The sequence below is a fragment of the Pongo pygmaeus genome, chromosome 2, assembly GCF_028885625.2.
Source record: "Pongo pygmaeus isolate AG05252 chromosome 2, NHGRI_mPonPyg2-v2.0_pri, whole genome shotgun sequence".
NCBI lineage: Eukaryota > Metazoa > Chordata > Mammalia > Primates > Hominidae > Pongo > Pongo pygmaeus.
In genome coordinates, this window is record NC_085930.1 from 55864904 (window position 1) to 55884759 (window position 19856).

The 19856-nt window shown below is 49.2% G+C and overlaps 1 protein-coding gene across 1 annotated transcript in view; it reads left to right on the top strand.

Annotated features, from left to right (window-relative positions):
- PDIA5 (protein disulfide isomerase family A member 5) overlaps positions 1-19856 on the top strand; it is a 95813-nt gene that overhangs the window by 18468 nt on the left and 57489 nt on the right. Inside the window, exons 2-5 of the mRNA XM_054481593.2 lie at positions 3640-3766; positions 6677-6764; positions 16774-16857; positions 17114-17159. Of these exons, the coding sequence (XP_054337568.1) occupies positions 3640-3766; positions 6677-6764; positions 16774-16857; positions 17114-17159 (345 nt within the window). The remainder of the gene's footprint in view (positions 1-3639; positions 3767-6676; positions 6765-16773; positions 16858-17113; positions 17160-19856) is intronic.

Consider the following 19856-nt stretch of genomic DNA (forward strand, 5'->3'; position numbering starts at 1 on the left):
ATTGGCCCTCGGTTGGATGACATGCGGGATGGACTGGGTTTTATGGGAAGGAAGCTGAGGGTGAGCTGTGAGCCTCAGCCTCTAGTGGTTTCTCTTGTACACACTTTGTTGTTGCTGCGGCTCAGCTGCACACAGCGCTGCCTGGGCAGATGAGCTCTGGGCTCACCCTCCCTCCTGCCTTCCCTTTTCGTTCTCCCCAGTTCCAGAAGTGTGGGTGCCTACCAGCCTCAGGAGGGGCTGGGCTACAGGAAAGAGTCCTGAGAACCTGGGCAAGAGCAGTTGTTGCTCTCCACTGGTCAGATTATCTGAGGATTAAAAACAGCAGTGAGGCAATGTGTTTTTCCAACAGATTATTTTTTTTTTCCCTTTAATCATGTGCATTGAGCTGTGGAGTTTTCAGTCTGAAGTCCATTAGCTCCCTGGGAGCAGTAGGATAACATGTAATAATAATAAAGTTTAGCAAACTTTTTGGTGAGCTCTTAAGGTGGCCTGCATAAGGGCAGCGGGTCCTCAGGCATTTTACCCTGCTCTGCAGGGTGTGATGAGGGAGAAATCATTCCTTGGCTTCCTCCTGGATGGCTTTGCTCTGGAGAGAGGGAAACTTTGAATTCCAATGGCAGATTATAATTAGGAACACTAGAATATGGTAATGTTTCAGTCTTCTTCTCTGCTGAGATGGAAGTTTGTGTTATATATTATGGTAACTGCTACTCTCGGAGTGCTTTCTGATTTATAAAACACGTTCAATAAATTATCCTGTTTCATCCTCATAGCAATCCCATGAGGGAAGTATCATTATCTCTATGTGAGACAGGAGTCACTAAGCCTCTGAAAGGTTGAGTGACATTGGCTAGGCATCTTAGCTATTGAGTGATGGGGCTCAGACTCAATCCAAGACTTCTGGCTGCAAAGAGGCAGGAGGCTGAGAAGGCGTGAGCTCATATTAGAAAGACTGGGATTCAGATCCTGGCTCTATTTACTAGCTGTGTAATTTTGGTCAGATTATTTTTTTAAAAATTTTTTCTGGCAGAAATTAAAACTCCTCTCAGTATGACAAAGCATATCAAATAAGCTATGGTTGCCTCTTTTTTATTGACCATGTTCCTCCATGAGCTCCGTCCTCGCTCTGTTCTGGTCTGGTTGCTCTGCAGGCTGTTGAACAGTTGTCATCCTGGGATTTCGCTTGACCATCAACGTGGTAATCCTTTTGCCTCTCTCTTTCATTGAATTCTTTGTTTCCTAGTTTCCATGTCTAATTTTTCATTTACTTTTTGTTGTAGTGGAAGATGGGTCCCAGTATCTTTCTGAGAAAGGGTGTACTGGTGGTAAATGTTATACATCTGATATTTTCATCTGTTCAAGTCTATTTTCATGATTGATAGATAGTTTGGCTGGTTACAGAATTGCAGTTAGAAATCATTCTCCTTGAGAACTGTGAAGCCAATGCTTGTGTGCTGATGAACAGTCTTATGCCAATTCTGACTCCTGATCTTTTGTATGTTGTATTTTTTTTTTCTTTGAAATGGTTGGGATCTCCCCTTTGTCAGCAGTGTTCTCAAAGTTTTCAGTGATGTATTTTGGTAAGTCTTTTTATTCATGATGCTGGGCTCTGCCAACTGAAGACTCATATCCTTCAGTTTTGGAACATTTTCTTGAACTATTATTTTAATTTATTTGCTTTTTTAGAGATTGAGTCTCACTGTTGCCCAGGCTGGCCATGAACTCCTGGGCTCAAGTGATTCTCCTGCCTCAGCCTGCTGAGTAGTTGGAACTGCAGGCATGAGATGCTGTGCCAGGCTTCGAATTAATTTTTTGATAATTGATTTTCCTCTTTTTTTTTTTCTTTTTCTTTTTCTGGAGTCTCTTTAATTTGGCTCTTGTGCTTAATGGGTCCATTCTCTTATTTTTCTTAAGTCCTTTTTTATTTCTTGATCTTTTTGTTGTATTTTCTAGGAGGTTTTTTTTTTTCAATTCTACTTCCAACCCTAATTATTTCTGTGATAGTTTTACTTTCCAAGAGATTTTCATGATTCTCTTTGAGTATTTATTTTTCTTCATAACATTCTATTCTTATTTTATGGATGCACCATTTTATTTCTCTGAGAATAGTAATTTTCTTGTTTTCTTCTGTTCTTTTAATTTTCTTTTTCTTCTACATGTCATCTTTCCATTGGTTTGTTCTGGTCTCTGTCTTTTGTAACTGGTGAACTTTGATTATCTGTCTGTTTTGAAGAGCAAGGCACTAGCACATTGACTGGCAGCTCTGTGAGTGTGTGGAGGGAGTGGAGAGTGCTTGTTTACTGGGAGAGCCTCACAGTGGAGATTTGAGCAGGAACTCAGCTGTTTCAATTGAGGATCTCCAAATCACTGTCTTTAGGTTGTTTTTCTTATGCTCCTCAGTTTCCCCAGAGGGAAATTCTCTAATTTGTTGCCTGGGGAATAAGACTGGCAGGTGGCATTCCAGAGAAGGGAAGGGAGATGCTGGGGACTGGGAGCTTGGAGGAATGAGTGATCTCAAGGTTCAGTTTGTAGACTTTCTTTGAATCCCCCTGTCTTTTCTGAGAGCCATCCTCCCACCCTCTGCCAGGTTATCTCTCAGTGGAACTTTTCTTACTCAATCTCTCCATATAGTAACCCTCTTGCTTTCTGACAGGTGGGCAAGGGGCTGTTGCCCAGCTGTGCAATCTAGGCAAGGGGATCTGCTTTGTGTCTACTCCTTATTCACACTTTTAATAAACCCCCACCCATTGCTTTTAACCTACCCTTCATTGTGCCTGCAGAGGTGCCCGATACCTCCAGTTCCCAAAGTTTTCCAGGGTTCTCTGGGGGAGAATTGGCTCATTTCTTGTTGACTGACCTCCTGAGATCACCTGGCTGAGTAAGAAAAGCTAAAAGCCTCTCACCCATCTACTCCCACCCTAAGCATTAAGGGATGATCTTATTTCTCTGTGTATTTTATGCTTTGATGCTTCTAGATGGGATGGAGTTTTTACATTGCCCCAGCATATGGCATTGGGGTAACATGAGGAATATGGACAGACATTGACCTCCCAGGGGGCTCTCGACTAATGTGTAACAATGCAGAATGTTTATACAAACCTTCCTTGGTATCCTTGAGGGATTGGTTCCAGCATCCCGCCTCCACAGGATACCAAAACCCATGGATGCTCAAGTCCTTTATATAAAATGGCATGGTATTTGCATCTAACCTATGTATGACTTCCTGTACACTTTAAATCATCTCTAGATTGTTTATGATACCGAATGCAATATAAATGCTATGTAAGTAGTTGTTATACTGTATTGGTTTTATTGGTATTATTTTTTACTGTTGTTTTTCAAATATTTTCCATCCATGGTTGGTCAAATCTATGGATGTGGAACCTGTGAGATAGAGGGCTAACTGTTTATATCTGCAGTCCATACAGCCTTATAAAAGTGCATGGAGGGGAAGGGAGACTGGGAGTGGGCTGGGGAGTGTCCCTAGAGGTGAAGAAGTAGGTGTGGTGCATGAGATGTGCTGGTTTGTCCTCATCCTCTGGAAGTAAAGCAGCTCTAGACAGCACATCCATGGGCACCGATTCTTCTGGGGCCCAGCCAGAAGCTGGAACTCACGGTCGTTGGCTCCTTGATCCCCAGGTGGTCCTGCCATCATGGCTGTCCTCTGCAAAGGTCTCCTCGCTCATTGAGAGAATCTCTGACCCCAAGGACTTGAAAAAACTGCTCAGAACCCGGAATAATGTACTGGTGCTTTACTCCAAATCTGGTGAGTGTCCCTTCCTGGCCTTGAGGTCAACCATCGGGGTAGGATGGGATTCAGGGGAAGGAGGGGGGCGGAAGTGGGAGGCAGGAGACCTTAGAATGAAAACCACTTAGGGAGGGTCCAAGGGACATGGGATTTGTCACCTTTCCTCAGAAGACAGAGGCAGAGGCACACAGAGGCATTAGCTCTGCCACTCTCTGATCCCAGGGGGTGGTTCCATTTCTTTTTTATGAGTGTTTGTTGGGAAAGTCCTTTGGAGCCCCTCACTCCTCAGGAGGGAGAGGGCGTGTGTGAAGTAGGATGGAGGATCACAATGGTGGGCACTGGGAAGGGATGTCCTGGCTCCCTGCACAGGCATGGGGCTGAGCCCTGCCAGGGTATTCTTCGCTAGAGCTGTTGATTAACTGGCCAGGCCAGTCTGTTGCCAGCTGAATGGGTCCCAGGCTTGGAAGCACTCACCCCAGCTGGCAGCCCTGGCCCTGCCCAGTCCATCTGTCCTGCTCTGGGGTCAGATGCAAGACTGAATTTGGAGTGGGCTCTAAGCTTGGGACACAGCATTTCTTGGGGGCAGGAGCAGCGGCCTGCCTCTCTTCTGACCTTGAGACTGGCAAGGACATAGCAGATGGAGAGAGGTTTGCTTGGCTCTTGGCAGTGACTTTGGGGGAAGGTGAACGCTGAGTCTGTTGAAGTCATTCCAGCAGAGTTAAGTGTTTTTTGCTGCTTCTAAGGATGCCAAGTTTTCTGTGGCCCTGGAGAAGCAGCAGTCAGTGGCTGGGCCAGTTCCGGGCACAGCTTTCCCCAGCAGCTCGGCCTCAGCACTCACTGGTACCTGGGGGATGATAGAGGCTCCAGACATGCCTGCATCCTCCAGGTATCCCTGGCACGTGGGATGTGTTCATTGCCACTTGCGGCTGCTGCTTCCTCTTCTGAGGGTCTGGCACACATGCCCCGAGTGCATTGTTGGGAGCCCAGCATGTGACTAGCATTCCTCTGCTGTCAGGAATGGGGGTGAAATCAAGGGAAAGGGGAAGCAGTATCCTCCTGAGGCCTGGGGCATAGGGCCCTGAAAACATGTGGCTTGCTGCCTTGGATACTCCCAGAGTTGGAACTAGGATGATTGTCAGTGATAGACACGCTACATTCCTTCTCTAGGGTAGATCCCATCATCCCATCATATAAGCTCATCATAATACAGTCTCATTGGCTCCTTTGCCGTGAGGGAGGCAGTGCAGGTTGTCAGAGGACATCCATTATACAAATGAGGAAATGGAAGCTGGGAGTAGCGGACTCGTTTGAGATCTTCCAGCAGCAGGTGGGAGCTGGTCCCCTATGCCCCGCTGTCTCTCATTTTCTCTGATGGAGGATGGGAAGAGAGTATTGATTCTGCAATGACAGAAGGGCTTTGAGATCAGATTGGGGTTGAGGCCGGAAAATCATTATGGGAAGTTAGAGAGTGGAAAGGTGGGGCCCTGTTGTCAGGAGCTTGCAGGGTAGGAGATAGCACCTAAGCTCTCTTTCCCTCACCCGACCCTGTCTTGAGCCATTGAGAATAGAGCCCCCGGTGCTTCCCACTTGTCAGCCTACCTCCTGCTGTCATTGCCTGATGGGGCCTGGGCAGTTATTTTAACTTCCTGCCTCCTTGCCCAGGCCTGCTGCACGAGAGACATGTGACCTTCAGTGGGGTTTTTGAGCAGTGCAGAAACTGGATTTTCTTTGCTCCCTCCCATCCTTCTAAGCAGTGCCTCCCTTTCCATGGTTAAAATGCAGGTTAGGGCAGGGGGTACTTTATCTTGCTGTAGTTTATTTCTCCCCATCCCCTGCTTCCCAGAACCCAGTCCGAGCAGCAGAACAATGGCTTTCCCCTCTTCGGTGGCTCGCCCTCCTCCTGTCACCCTGGCCGTGGTTTCCTGGGAGTGCCTCCTCTGAGTGACTCCATGCATGTCTCTTGAGCGATACTTTTGTTTGCTTCTGTGAAAGGCTCAGTATGCTCTGTATTCACAAACAGCTACCATTATCCACACTAGAAAAGGCGATCTGCGGAGGCACATAATTCAGACATCATTTCTGCTTGGCTTGGGGATATATCATATGGTTTTTGGCGGGATAAAGCAGCAGATCGTTCTCCCCACCAGTCTTTGTCTGGCAGGCCTTTCAAGTGAGCTCACAGGTGTCGCCTAGGAGAACGTGACTCAGGAGCCTGCTGGCCACAGGAATCAAACACTGGCCACAGCCACTTTGCAGTGGATCATTGCAGGCTGGCAGTGCTGAAATCCTGGCCACAGAGGCTCTGTCCCTAAGACCCTGCCCTCCCACAGTAGTATCTGGGTGCCTTGCCCTGACCCATTAGGATTGACACCTGCACCAACGAGAAAGTCTTCCTTTATCATCAGGTTGTACTGAGCTCCTAGATGAGTGTGTGCTGCACAAGTAAAGGAAGGATCTGATCCCAGCTCTCGTCAGCTCCTAGGTGGTGCATCAGGACAGATGAACGTGCAGTCAGCAACATCATTCCCTGCTTTAGTTATAGGATTGTCATTGTTTATGGAATTGTCAAAATTTATCCCAGAAAGACATGAGTCAGAAACTTTACTGGCCTTGAGGATCTGGCTGAGAGATTCTTGGAAGAGTAAGGTGTGAGGTGTGGATTAAGGCAGGGTGACTTCGGGGTTCCGTGTCCAAGAGGAAGGCCCCTGAGGATGGTGGGATCAGGGGTTTCTGAGAAGAGCCAGGACTATTCTTGCAGCACAGGCCCTGGCACTGCTGAATGCAGGGAAGGGTGTTTTACCTGGGGCTCAGGACTTCTCCACCCCCTCTGGGATTGGTCTCCATGCTTCCTCACCCCTGAGGGAAGATGGCAGACATGACCCAGTGCCCTTGGGCACAGATGTTTAATTTTTTGTTTTTTTTTTACAGAGGCGGCAGCTGAAAATCATCTCAGGTTACTGTCCACAGTGGCCCAGGTGGTGAAAGGACAAGGCACCATCTGCTGGGTGGACTGTGGGTATGTGCTGGGGCCATGTGCCATGGTGGCTGCTGGGCAGGGGGCACTTGGGGCTTTGATGGGTGGGGACAGGAACTGTCTCTTGATTAATGATCTGGCAGAGAGGATGCGATGGAAAGATTCCATCTAGTGATACTTTGAGGTCACCTCTGGACTGGAAGAGCGGTGCCTGGCTTTCCACCCCTTTCTTCCCAGCCCAGCCCCATTTCTTCCCTTTTTCCGTAGAGCTTTCACTTTCTTCTATTTCCATGTGTTTCTTTCTTCTGTCTTCCCAGAGGGAGGTGAGTGGCAGAGGGGGCCTTCCTGTCTTACAGAGGGTGGCCTTGATACACAGAGAGGCAAGGTGATTTTCAAGGTTACCCAGTGGGTTTGCCTGTGGTGGGTCTGCAGCAAGAACCATGAGCTTTACCCCCAACGCAGGACATTACCTGACGCCTCTGCTGCCACCATGCAAAGGTGGAATCAGTGGGTCAAGCTGCCTATGCCTTGGCTTCTGAGGGGGCCCAGGCCTATAAAGGTCTTCTAAATCTTTAATGTAGCTATTATTGCCTGAGTCATAAGCCCTGTCACTACCCTGCAGGTTAAGCGAGCTTTTCTGGCACCCACTCCAGTGTAATCCTCTTCCTCTTCAGTCTGAGTTCTCAATGGTTACTTTTCGAGTGAATTTTTCGGACACAACTGATTTATAAGTTGATGACCTCAAGTTTGTTCTGCCTGTGATTAGAGAGCATTGAAGGAGATTCATATTTTGACAAAGCACTGAGTGAAACTAGGATGATAAGTCTTAGCCGAGTGGTGTGTGTGTGTGTGTGTGTATGTGTGTGTGGCCTCATACTTCCAGATTCATTCAGATACTAACTGAATAGAAAACGTTGCTCACCAGGCAGTAGGTGAGATCTTAGCCATTGGTTAATTCTAGTTCATAGTTGGTCCAAAAGTGTGCTTGCCTTGACCAGCCGTGCTCTGTGTGACTGGCAAAGTAAAAAGCCTATTAGATGAAGCAAGGCACTTTGGAATTTCCATATCTGAAGATGACAGCAGTTCTGCCAAGCTGATGGAGGCTTATTGTAGGGAGTTCTTATGAGGCTTGTAGGTGGCAGAAATGGGCAGAGGAGCTTTGACTTAGTTGCTGTCTCCACCTGGGTCCATGTAACAGACAATACTGGGCATTTACTACGTGCTTTGAGAATACACAGATGGATAACTGCATCCTCAAGGAGCTCAGTGTGTGAGGAGAAGGCAGACACTTAGCCCAGTGATTACAATGTCAGGTGAACAGTGCCACAAACACAGACTATATGCATGGAGGGAAAGCCCCTCCATTCTGCCTGGAAAGGTTGAGAAAAGCTTCACAGAGGCGGTCGAGTTCACATTTGGTGCAAAGACCTCGGAGCACAATACCACGTGCTCACAGTGCCCTGGCTTTCGCTGCAGGCAGCCACCTATGGAGTGGGCCCCCAGAACTGCCTGTGGAGGTGAAAGGCCTGCTGCTGTCCCTGAGCGGCCTGGAAAACATGCAGCGCAAGGTGCCTGAGTGAAATGGGGTCAGGAGTAGTGGGTGAAGACAGACTATGGAGATTCAACTTCAGGACTCAAGTTTGGAAACATGATGTCTAGAGTCAATAAAAGTGCCAATGAGAACATCCTGTGAATTTCGATGTGCTCAAATTAAAATTGGGGCAGGGAAGCACCTTGGAGCTTGAAAGAGTTAACCTTAAGACAGAAAGATGGACTATTCCATGTAGTTGCCTCGCTGTGTTGAATTTATGCCTGTAAGAGGAAACAGAAACTGAAATGTTAGATAGCTTTTAAAATAGTGTGGATAAGTAGGTGAATTATGGAGCCAAAGTAGATTAAGTTGGACTCAGGAATATCTGGGTGTGAGTTTGAAATTAGAGTCAGGGTGCAATCTTTCCAGAGTAGCCCAAGGTTCAGAACTCTGGGCTGTGGCCCATGTAGTACTCTAGGTGGCAGCTGTCACGAACCACTGTTAGAAAAGGAGATCTCCAAGAACCCAGCTCCTGCCCTCTAGCTCATTCACTCCTGCTCCTAGACTTCTAAACTTGCCTGTAATCATCAGGGCATGGGGAGCCCCCGTGTTAGCTCCACAGAGCCCTGCAATGACAGCTCTCACAGTTGTCCTAAGTGTGTCCAGTCCGTGTCTGTGGGTCTGTGAATGAGACACACCCAGGGATGGGCAGAAGTGGTGTTGGGAACTTTGCTTTCTGGTGCTGTCTGCCAAGGAGCGAGTAGGTGGCACAGGGCCATGCTGCCTTCTTTATCCTTGTTACTGTGAAACAGCAGGTAGCCAGCCAGAGCTTGCCTCCCTCAAATCGGCCCTGCTGAGGCACCCATCTGTCATCCTTTCCAGCTCCACTTCCTGCCCTATCCACGAAGGGTTGGTGGCTAGGATGGGGACAGGGCTTGGGGCTGGGGTGACCAGGAAGGTCAGGAGTGCACAGGCCACCCTGCTTTTCCCTTTAAAAGGCAGGTGAGGGGAACAGGGAGCATCTGGGGTGAGAGAAGATGCTGCTCCAGTGTTGCGGTATCTTTGAAGGTTTGTAGAATAAGGGAGAAAGGCTTGGGCTTAGGAGGGGGCCTGGGCTGACTGCTAACTAGTTAGTTAGCTGTGCTGCTCACTAGCCCTGTGACAGCGGGCAAGTCGGTCACCCTGAGTCTGTTTCCTCAGCTGTGAAATGGGACAGCGATATGCATTCTGCCTTCTTTCCAGGTCTGTGATAAGGATCGGGTAAATGAAAGTTCTTTCTTAAACAGGAAATACAATTTAAATGTGAGACGCCATTCTCCTAGTGTTTTTCATCTGGACAAGTTTGTTCAGGAGGAAGCTGGAGGGGGAAAAATGGTATGCTTGTTCACTCAGCAACTGTTTACTGGGTGAGGATCCCTTGGTTCTTGTAAGGATGAACCTGAAGAAGGTTTTGGGCATGGGAGTGAGCCCCAGGCCACGGGTGTTTTGCTCTGACCCTTAAGAAGTACAGGGTACAGGCTGGGCACAGTGGCTCACACCTATAATCCCAGCACTTTGGGAGGCCAAAGCAGGTGGATTACATGAGGTCGGGAGTTGGAGACCAGGCTAACCAACATGGAGAAACCCCATCTCTACTAAAAATACTGGGCGTGGTGGTGCATGCCTGTAATTCCAGTTACTCGGGAGGCTGAGGCAGGAGAATCACTTGAACCCAGGAGGTGGAGGTTGCGGTGAGCCGAGATCACGCCATTGCACTCCAGCTTGGGCTACAAGAGCAAAACTGTCTCAAAAAAAAAAAAAAAGGTACAGGGTGCAGTGGAATTTGTAGGACTAAAGGTCAGAAGACCCAGCTTTGAGTCCAGGCTCTGACATCAAATAGCTATGGGGCCTTTGGCAAGTCACTGCCCTTCTCTGGGCTTCAATTGAATCTTCTGGGAAATGTAGAGTTGAGTCTTCCAAGTTGCTCTCATCCCTAAATAGCCTGGTTCCGAAAATGCTGGAAGCTGCCAGGCTTGGTGTGTGTGTTATAAGCATGGCGGTGGGCATGTGCCTTCTAGTCTTTGAGGGGTGTTTTTTTCTCTTTGTGCCCCTCCCTTCCCATTCCCCATTTTGGAAGGGTGCCTATCCTTCTCTCTGAGGTTCTCTCCTGTCCCCTTCTTTTCTCTCCCCTTATTAGGTTTCTGTTCCCTTTTCCCAATCCTGAGTCCAGGACTCCCCCTGCACCGCCCCATTGCACGGCCCTTTTTGTTTTTGAGACGGGGTCTCACTCTGTTGCCCAGGCTGCAGTGCAGTGTCACAATCTCAGTTCATTGCAGACTTGACCTCCTAGGCTGAAGCCATCCTCCCAGCTCAGCCTGCCCAGTAGGCGCATACCACCACGCTCAGCTAAGTTTTGTATTTTTTTGTAGAGACCAGGTTTTGCCATGTTGCCCAGGCTGGTCTTGGACTCCTGGGCTCAAGCAATTCACCTGCCTCGGACTCCCAAAGTGCTGGGATTACAGGCATGCGCCACTGTGCCTGGCCTGGCCTTCTTTTGGCCTCTTTTCTCCTTTCCCCTTTCTATATGGATATTTATTTTCCTTTTTTTTAAAAAATTTTTTGCTTTTCTGGCTCTTCCTCCCTATTCCTCTATGTGCACCTACAGGAACACACAAACACTTCTCTGCTGGTTTTCCCCCTGGTCCAGGCCCTGTAACTTGTTGCTGTGGGGTGTCTGTAGGGCGTCTGACTTCTGTCTAGGGTTTTGTCAGCTTTCCTTCCCCCTCACTCCACTCTTGGCTCAGACCTCAACAGCCACGCTCAGTCTGGCTGGTGGTGATTGTCCGGCTGTTAAGCAGGTTGTGTGTGCAGGAGTTGGTATTTGCCTCGTGCCCTGCCAGCTGGGTGCTGGGGCTCGGGCTTGGCGTGGAGTGCTGCTGTCTGGGAAGTTGAGCTGGAGCCAGCATGGAGCTGTGCCTGGTTTGCTAATTCCTGAGGCTGCGTCTCACAGGGGGCAAGGCTGTCCTATCAGGTGCTTGCTACTTTCTTTTCGTCGGGGCTTAAGGTCATTGCTTAACCACATCTGCTTTCTTTCCTGCTCTCCTCCCCATCTGCTTGATTTCTCTGGAGCAGTGACAGCTTCCCAGATGCAAGATTGGGGGCTTGCCAGAGCAGGCATAACATATTTTAAAGACTTATGTTTTCTCCTAAAAACTATTTGAATTTAGCATTTGCTCCTAAGCATGTTCAACATTACTTACCAGGGGGTAAAACAGACTCCCAGAAGAAGTGTCGTGTTTATCTTGTGGCTTCAGATACCTTCCAGCACACCGCCATGCACTTGTTGGAGTGACACATCCCCTTGAGGAGCAGAGCCTTAGAATTGCTGGGCTGGGAGGGCAGCAGAGGGGAGGCACCTTACCTTACATGTCTGCAGAGAAGCCATGTTCCTCTCTCTTTTTCCCACCACTCTTACTAACTGTACTGTGTAATCCAGACCCTGTGATGTGCCTTCTTGAGGCACGTACCAAGGGAAACAGCCAACTCGGGGAGGAGCCCTGTTGTAGGGAATCCTAACTTCAGAGGGTGCTATGTGACCACCATTGCCTGTCCAAGTTCAAGGTTCAGCTCTTCCAGGACTTCTCTCTCATTGCCTCCTGCCTTTTATCCTCTAGCCACATTCTTTCACATCGTCCTTGGTACTTGGCATCAGGCAATCACCCAGTATTTCTTGCTCAGCACTCGCCACCCCCCCCGCCCATTTTCTTCAGGTCCTTGAAGTGAGGGCACTTTCTACCTTTCTTCTCCTACCTGTCCCCAGGGGATCACAGGTCCACCTGGCCAGAAGCTTGCCATGTTAGACTGGAGCCGGTGGGAGGAAGAGAGTTATCCCTTCTTTGATGGGGAAATGGAGCTAGAGAGGCTGGGATAGTCGTGGGCACAAAGTTAATGTTAAGGCAGGCATAAGCCTTCCTTCTGGTCTTCAGTGTAGTCTTCTTTCTACACCACCAGGAGGGGCTGAACGTGGTCTGCTGTGGACATGAGAACCCCAACTGTGGCTGACTAAGGATCTGGTTGGGAGGCGAGGAGAGAAATGACAGGGGTTCAGAGGTTTTTTTGTCTCCATCTTTTGCCCCAGGTTCTGGCTCCTGGTTCATGTGTCAGGATATAAGGCAGCCTGTCTCAATGCTTTATTTAGTCTGACTTGACCCTGTAGAGAAATCAAGCTCCATTCAGCTTATGTGGATAACTCCGGCATTTTGCAACTCAGGAAACTAAGGGTCCCGCCAGAGGTCGCTAATGGCAGAGCCAGATGTTGAAGCTGTCATTCTAGTGGGCTGTGGTACTTAGGCTGGACTTGTGAAAGACCTCAGACCCCCACCCCCCGACCCCACCGTCTCCCAGACCTTGTTTTTTCTCCTTCTTCCTGCTCTCATCCCCACTTTGATCCCTGGGCCTGACTCTCAGGAGTGTGTCTCGAGTCTCTTGGATAGTAATTACTGCACAGGAAAATCCAATAAACACAGCACTGTATACCTGCAGCAGCTACTCCCGACTAGCAGCCAGCTGTCCCACGGCAGATTCAGATGAAAACACCCAAGCCCATGTGTCTGTCTTGGTGTGGGGGTGTGGGGTGGGGAGGGAAGTGTGTACAGGCCTCTGCAATCTTTCCTTCCGCATTCTTCATGGAAGAGAGCCAAGTGAGGTGGGGAGGGATAGGATGGAGCAGATCGGCCGCCTTGATGCCTCATTCCTTGGAACAGTGGTGAGTAAATGGGCAGAGGGATGGCTGGTTCTTGCAGGACAGGGGCCAGGGGGGTGGCAGGTGAGGGTCTTTGCACTGCCGGCCCCTTCTCCATGACCCATGGTGTGTTTTCCATTCCCTCAGTTCTAGCAAAGCATCTCATTTTCCTGCTTACTGCTTTGTCTCCTTTCTCCCCTAGAACCTCGGTCATTGGCTGGGGGACGGAGGTGGGCAGTAGGTCAATTAATTGTACTTAATCTCTCAACTCAGATCCTTTTAAGTCTCTGAGCTTAGGTAATTTTCTCCCCTACTTGAACTCTTCTGATATTTATTGTCTGCACTGCACAATTAGTGTGTGCACACATGCTTGCACACACACACACTACTCACACTTATACACTTTGAGAGACAGAACTGTGGGAAGGAGGGGAGCAGTGCCGAGAGAACATTGTCAGGAATTGTCACCTGGCAGGATTCCTGGAGCTCAATAGACAGAGCCCAGAGATCCCAGAAAGCCAGAAATGCAGAGCCTCATCCCAGCAGCGGTGAGACAATATCATTCATTGCAGCCATTCAGCCATTCAGTCAGGTGATTTATAGAGTGCCTACTGTGTGCCAGCTGCTGTTGTACCACTGGGGAGATAGCTGTGCACAAAACCAAGCCCTTGGCTTAACGGAGCACATGTTTCTGATGGGGCAGGCAGTGGACAAGTTGGTCAGATGCTGATAAGCGTGGTGGAGAGGAAGACAACAGGGGAGGGAAGATTGGGAGTGCTGGAGCCAGTGGCCCTTTGGTTTGTGCCAGAAGTGTGCTCAGACGGGACAAGAAGCCTCCTCCCCACTCACCCCTCAGGGAGAGAGAGAGTGCAGGGGATGGGGAGAGGAGAGAATCCTTAAGAATGTTACATAACCTAACAAAGAAGGTGGCACAGAGTCTGCAGTGAGGGCTCATGGGGTGCTTTCTCAGGTGGAGTGAGGCAGGAGACTGTGCACTGGGCTGAACCTTGGAGGCCACGCTGAAGAACAGCCAGGGGTGCCTCTGTGCCCCCAGCTCTACCAGCCAACTTAGTTGGTTTGGAATGTTGGTCCTAAGCCTTGCCTGGGCTCTCAGGGAACCTAAGACTGCCGTTGTGGGACTTTTCCGTGGAGGGGTTTCCCACAGAGTGGACCGGGATTGGCGTGGGAATGAACCAAGCCCCTGTTTCCTCCCTCTGCTTTGTGATAGTCACAGGCAGAGGCTGCCAGCCAGGCTTGATGGAAGAGAGAGGAGCATGGGGTGGGGATTCTCCCATCCAGTTGCTGCCTTGCAGCGTCTGAGCCCCCAGGCAGGAACTGCAGTGTGAACGGAGAGGCGATGAGCAAGCCTTTCGCAGCCGCTGGTGCCAGGATGGGGCCGATGGGGCTGAGGGAGGCCGCGCACATCCCATCCCAGCCTTGGCCCCTGCCCCAGCTGCTGTTTGTTGTTGCAGTTGGATGGACGGTTGGTGGTCACAGAAACAGTGGAGCACAGCAGAACAAAGGCCAACGAGGAAGGTGCCAAGTGAGTGGTTGTAAACATTCCAAGTTGAGCCCTGTGTCCTAGGGAATTAACTCAAACAGGGAAAGGGCACCTCGTTCGCAGTTGTTCTCAAACAGACCCACCACCTGTCCGTGCAGCTTCACCACAGAGTCCCTGCGGGATGGGGCACACCTGAACTGTAACAGCGGTCGTCAGAAGAGGCATGTGTGGACCTCAGAGGGCTTAAGGATAAGAAAGTTTTCAGCGGATACCTTGGGCTGCCTTCTGCATTTGGAGAGCCCACTCCCAGCTTGCCCCTTCTCTCTGGACTCTATCCTAAAATGTCCTTGCCACCTTGGGGGAGGAACTATTGCAGTGTCATTAGCCTTTCGTCTCTGGATTCCTCATGCATTTCATGAGTCCCCACTGTTTGCCAGGCCCATGGCTGGAAGCTGCAGTGGCTGCAGCGATGGCTAGACAGCTGGGACTAGTAGGGAGGAAACCCCTGGGCCTGGGGGAGGAAGGGGGCAGGGAGACACTCCTTCTCTCTGACCACCACACACCTCTCCAGTAAGACATGCTTCTTGAGTTGCAAATTGCATCTTTACACTTAAAATGAGGTCCTGCATTTTTTACGTGTCCACTGATGAGTGTTGCTTTTAGAATTGAGCTGAGTGGTTTAATTAGTCCATCTGTTCTGGGCTGGTGCACAGCTGTGTGAAGCTGATGGCTGTTGGTGGAGGTGAGGCATGTAAGCAACTGGGGGATACAGCACCTTGTCTCAGATGGCTGTTGTACCTGTTCCAACAAAGTTCCCCAAAAGATGACTCCAGTTGTGTAGTCAATGGTGACCAGTGGGCACTGGGTAGCCGAGATGCCCTCACTGAGTCCTTTCAGGGCTGGGGAGATGGCCCCCAAGTAACAAGAGCTCTCTGACTGGCTGAGTGCAGGCAGGATGGGGAAGCTGTGAGAACAGGTCAGGTCTTTAAGGGGCTGGTTTAGGGCATAGGGGAGCCAAACCTTGTGGAGGTAGGGGAGAAGAACATGAGCCAGTGAAGGAGCTAGTCTAATGCAATGAGTGGTTTCCAAACTTGAGCACACATCAGAATCACCTAGAAGGTTGTTCAAACGCAATTGCTCAGGTATCCCCAGCGTTTCTGATTTAGTAGGTCTGGGATGGGGCTGATAATTTGCATTTCCAACAGGTTCCTGGATGATGCTGGTGCTACTGGTTCAGGGACCACACATTGAAATCCATTGTTCTAACAGGCAGGGCACCAAGATGAGATGAGGTTGTGCACAAGTGCTTTGTAAACGGGGAATGGCTCCTGACAGGCATTTATTATTGGAAGAGAGTGTAATATCCCAGATGCCAAGGGAGGGGCTCCTTTAACCACAGCCTGGCCCTTTCTCCTTTTGCCTTTTGTCAATACCTGGCCAGATTCATAACTTCTTCAACATGGTAGCATGTTTTCCTCTTACCTTGGTCGCATAGTATATAGCAGATAGCCTATGTCAGAGCTCCAAAAACAAAAATCTTTCTTGTCCACCCGCGACAGAGATTCCAAATTAATAATCAGGGGAAGGCCAGGGCATCGATCTTTTTAAAAACTTGCCTGATAAATCTAAAGAGCGGCCAGGATTGGAGTTTATTTTCTTGTTACCATGAGCTGTCCACCCCTTAAGCTTCTAGGGCACCTCCTTTGTCTGGACCTGTCTGTGTTGCCACCCACAAGTCGTGACACACATGCTCCTGTCTGCTTGTCCCTTTCCTTTCCTTTCTTTATTGCCTTTTTTTTTTTTTTTTTTTTTTTTTGAGGTGGAGTCTCTCTCCGTTGCCCAGGCTGGAGTGCAGTGGCATGATCTTGGCTCACGGCAACCTCTGCCTCCTGGGTTCAAGCGATTCTCCTGCCTCAGCCTCCTGAGTAGCTGGGATTACAGGCATGTGCCACCACGCCTGGCTAATTTTTGTATTTTTAGTAGAGATGGGGTTTCACCATGTTGGCCAGGCTGGTCTCAAACTCCTGACCTCAGGTGATCCGCCTGCCTCAGCCTCCCAAAGTGCTGGGATTATAGACGTGAGCCCCTGCACCCAGCCTCTGTCTTTCTTGATCAGCCCCTAGCCTGCTAGTTAGTCTCCTCCCTCCAGTTCTCACAGCCCATCTATAGTAAGGCCCTCATCTGCTATTGAGAATTCCAAGTTACCCAGCTTATTTCTTAGGACACCAGCAGATTTTGCTGTCAACACCTTTGTGAGGACTTCAGGTAATAAATGGTTCCCGACATTTGTGTCTTTCAGTGATGCAGAGAGTAGGAAATTGTGCAAGAAAATGAAAGTTGACCTGAGCCCGAAGGACAAAAAGGTCGAATTATTCCATTACCAGTAAGTACACATGGGCATTTCCAATTTCCAAGTAAGTGCTGAGCGCTTTCATTGGTATTTTCAGCGAACAGCAATTTTTAGTTAGATTAATTTTATTTCAGAATGGTTTTCTTCCTGTGTTTACAATTATTTCTTTAAAAAAAAAATCCTGAACTGCGTTCAAAAGCTGAATCTTATTAAGATGCTGCAGGAAACCAAAGGTATGTATCTTCACAACCATTCTTAAAGTTAACACATTTTTCTCCTCATTTGACAGGGATGGTGCATTTCATACTGAATATAACCGAGCTGTGACATTTAAGGTAAATTTACCTCCCTTGTTCTCAGCAGAGGTGGAGTCTGAATGGACGCCCAAAGTCTGGCAGGTTTTCTCTCTGAGAAAAGAAAGGGCAGATTGTACAAATAGCTCTTCTAAATGACCTAAGAGATTCTTATCTCTAGAGCATATGTCAGCAGAATATCTGGAAAAGTTTGTAGCTCTTAACACAACAGATTGACCCAGCTTTGGAAATAGGTTTGTGAATGTATCAGCAGTTGTCCAGTAAGGCAGGTGATGTCACCTCTCTCTTTGCCAAAGGCCTGGGCCTCCTTTTATTGTAGCTTCAAAGTCCTCCCCTCATCTCTGTGGTAGTGGCCACCCTCAGGCTGGATGGGACGTACAGTGCCCAGGTTAGCACAGGGTATCGCACATGGGCAGGTTGACACCTTTGGGCTGATGCAGCTTGTTCCAGATGAGATATGGGTATCATTGAGGAGTTCCCTGCTATCAATCCAATTTAGAAGTAGATGGAAAAGCATAAATGGAAAGAAATATGAGATCCTGTGATGTATACATGCTTTGTAATCACAAAGCAGCTGCCCCAGCCCTTAGTCCTCCTGAACTGCAACTCTTCTCCTTCAGGGTCAGGATTCCCTTCCTCCAGCCTGTCTTCTGCTTTCTGGTCCTGCGTTGGCTAAAGCCATATATTTCTCCTGGTCCTGACGTGTTTGAACTCACTTCCTAACCCTCCTGTTTCCCACACTGGGTTGGACCCTGTGCTCCTGTCTCTTCATCTGTCCCTCTTTCTCCATCTGTGTCTCTTCCATTTTTCCTATCTGTCCATCTGTCTGTGCAGCTGTCAGTGTCCCTCTCCCTCTGCCCTTCCTTCTCCCTCTGTCTCTCCCCACCATCTCTCCAGGTCATTCTTGCTTATCCACTAACACTCATTCTTTTTTTAAATTGCTACAGCGTTCACCTTATATAGGGACTCAGCCTGATTAGTCATCACCTTAACACCTACTTAGACACTTAGAAAGTTCTTCCAACTAGTGTTGCTCAGCCCTTCTTATTCTATGTTAAGACGTCAACCGAAGTTGTTGGAGAGAACACATGTTCCCCAGGAACAAGATTTAGTTGGGTGGGATGGGGGAAGTGCTTATGCAATGATGGAAAGAGGGCTGGGGTTTTGTTTTGTTATTGGAGGCTGTGTATATTTTATGTTTAACCGGGACCTCTGAAGAATCTGTCTTGGGCTTATGGAGCAGGGAGTTCCGAGCGGCTACTCATAACTGTGGTAGCAGAGAAGAAGCAAGGAGCCCAGGAGGCCCCACCATGCCACTGGGTGTCTGGGTGGAAGAGGCAGAATCCTGGCTTCGCCCCACTTCTTACAAAGACCAGATGTGTGAGGTCGGCGTTCTCTTGACCTTCCCGTGATTTAGTCATCAACAAGGTGAAGAAGTGGCTGAGCATCATATGGGGCCAGAGTCTTCAGTTTCAGATGGAGAGAGGGCACTCTTAGTCCCAGCATCCCCAAGCAGGACTGGGGCAGAGTCCCTGGAGTTCTCCAGGGCAGAGGGAAGGGGACAGGACAGTTCCCTGACTGCTGATGGCTTCTGCTTTTTCAGCTTGAGACAGCTGAGATCAGAGCCCACCTCAGTCACTAATTAACTTTCCATTCAGGGTTTCTCCTGGGACCCTGACTCCAGAGAGATGGAGGAACCCCCAACAGGAGGGGCCCATCGTCTGCAGGCCCATATTCTGGCTGTGGTTTTTGTCAACCCACATGACTGGGCAGAAGCCTGGTCACAGATGCTGTGCCACGGCACCTAGAGAGGTCATAGGCCAGTTAAGTGAGAAATTATCTCCCCACTGGCAAAGAATAGGAAACTTGAAGTGGGGAATGTCCCCTTTAAGCTGCCCTTTCCTTGTTAGCACATACTCCCCAAATCCTTACTATAGAAGTGGTAAGGGCCAGAGGTGCCTGGCAGTCTGGATTCAGATGACTCACTGATGACCTCAGGGTCCAGTAGCTGTGAGCCAGGATTACAGCTGTGAAGGCCAGATGTGGTGTCAGACAGTGCCTGGGACTCAGAGCACCCAGAATAAGACAGTTGAGGGTGGGCTTCCAGGTGCTGCTCCCCGCAGACTTTCCCCCTGAGGTCTTGTCCAGTTAGATCAACTTGGAGAGGACCTGTGGGTGGGGTTATTCAGCTTCAGTTAAATGAGAATAATCCTCACCTGAAAAACAAGGTTGTGTGTACGAACATGTCAGTTGTTACATTAAAAGGTCATTTATCTCCTTTTTCCATCCACTGCCGTCTTTTTTTCTTGATGCTGAGGTGGAGATGGGGGAGGAGGGCTGGGCATGGGGCCAGGACCCACCCCAGAGCAAGCAGTTCCTAACTTCTTCTGGGGTCCTGATCCCACTGAGCACCTACTGAACTCCAGACCTTCTCCCTGAAACCGTGTGTGCATACAAATCAAAGTCAATGTTTTCACATGAGTCTGGGGCTTCACCGACTCCTGAAGTCCCTTGTGCACCCTAGATTAAGAACCCCTGCACCGGGTATTTCTGGAACCCCAGGCAGATGGGCGCCTACCAGCATCTTTCTCACATGGCCTGGTGGACAGGTGCCTCTGCAGCTGTGGGTGAGTGTGGGTGTCGGGAAGACCCTGCCAATTCCATAGTTCCTTATGTTGTCATGGCAAAGCCTTGACAAGGGACTGAGAAAGGGTGGAT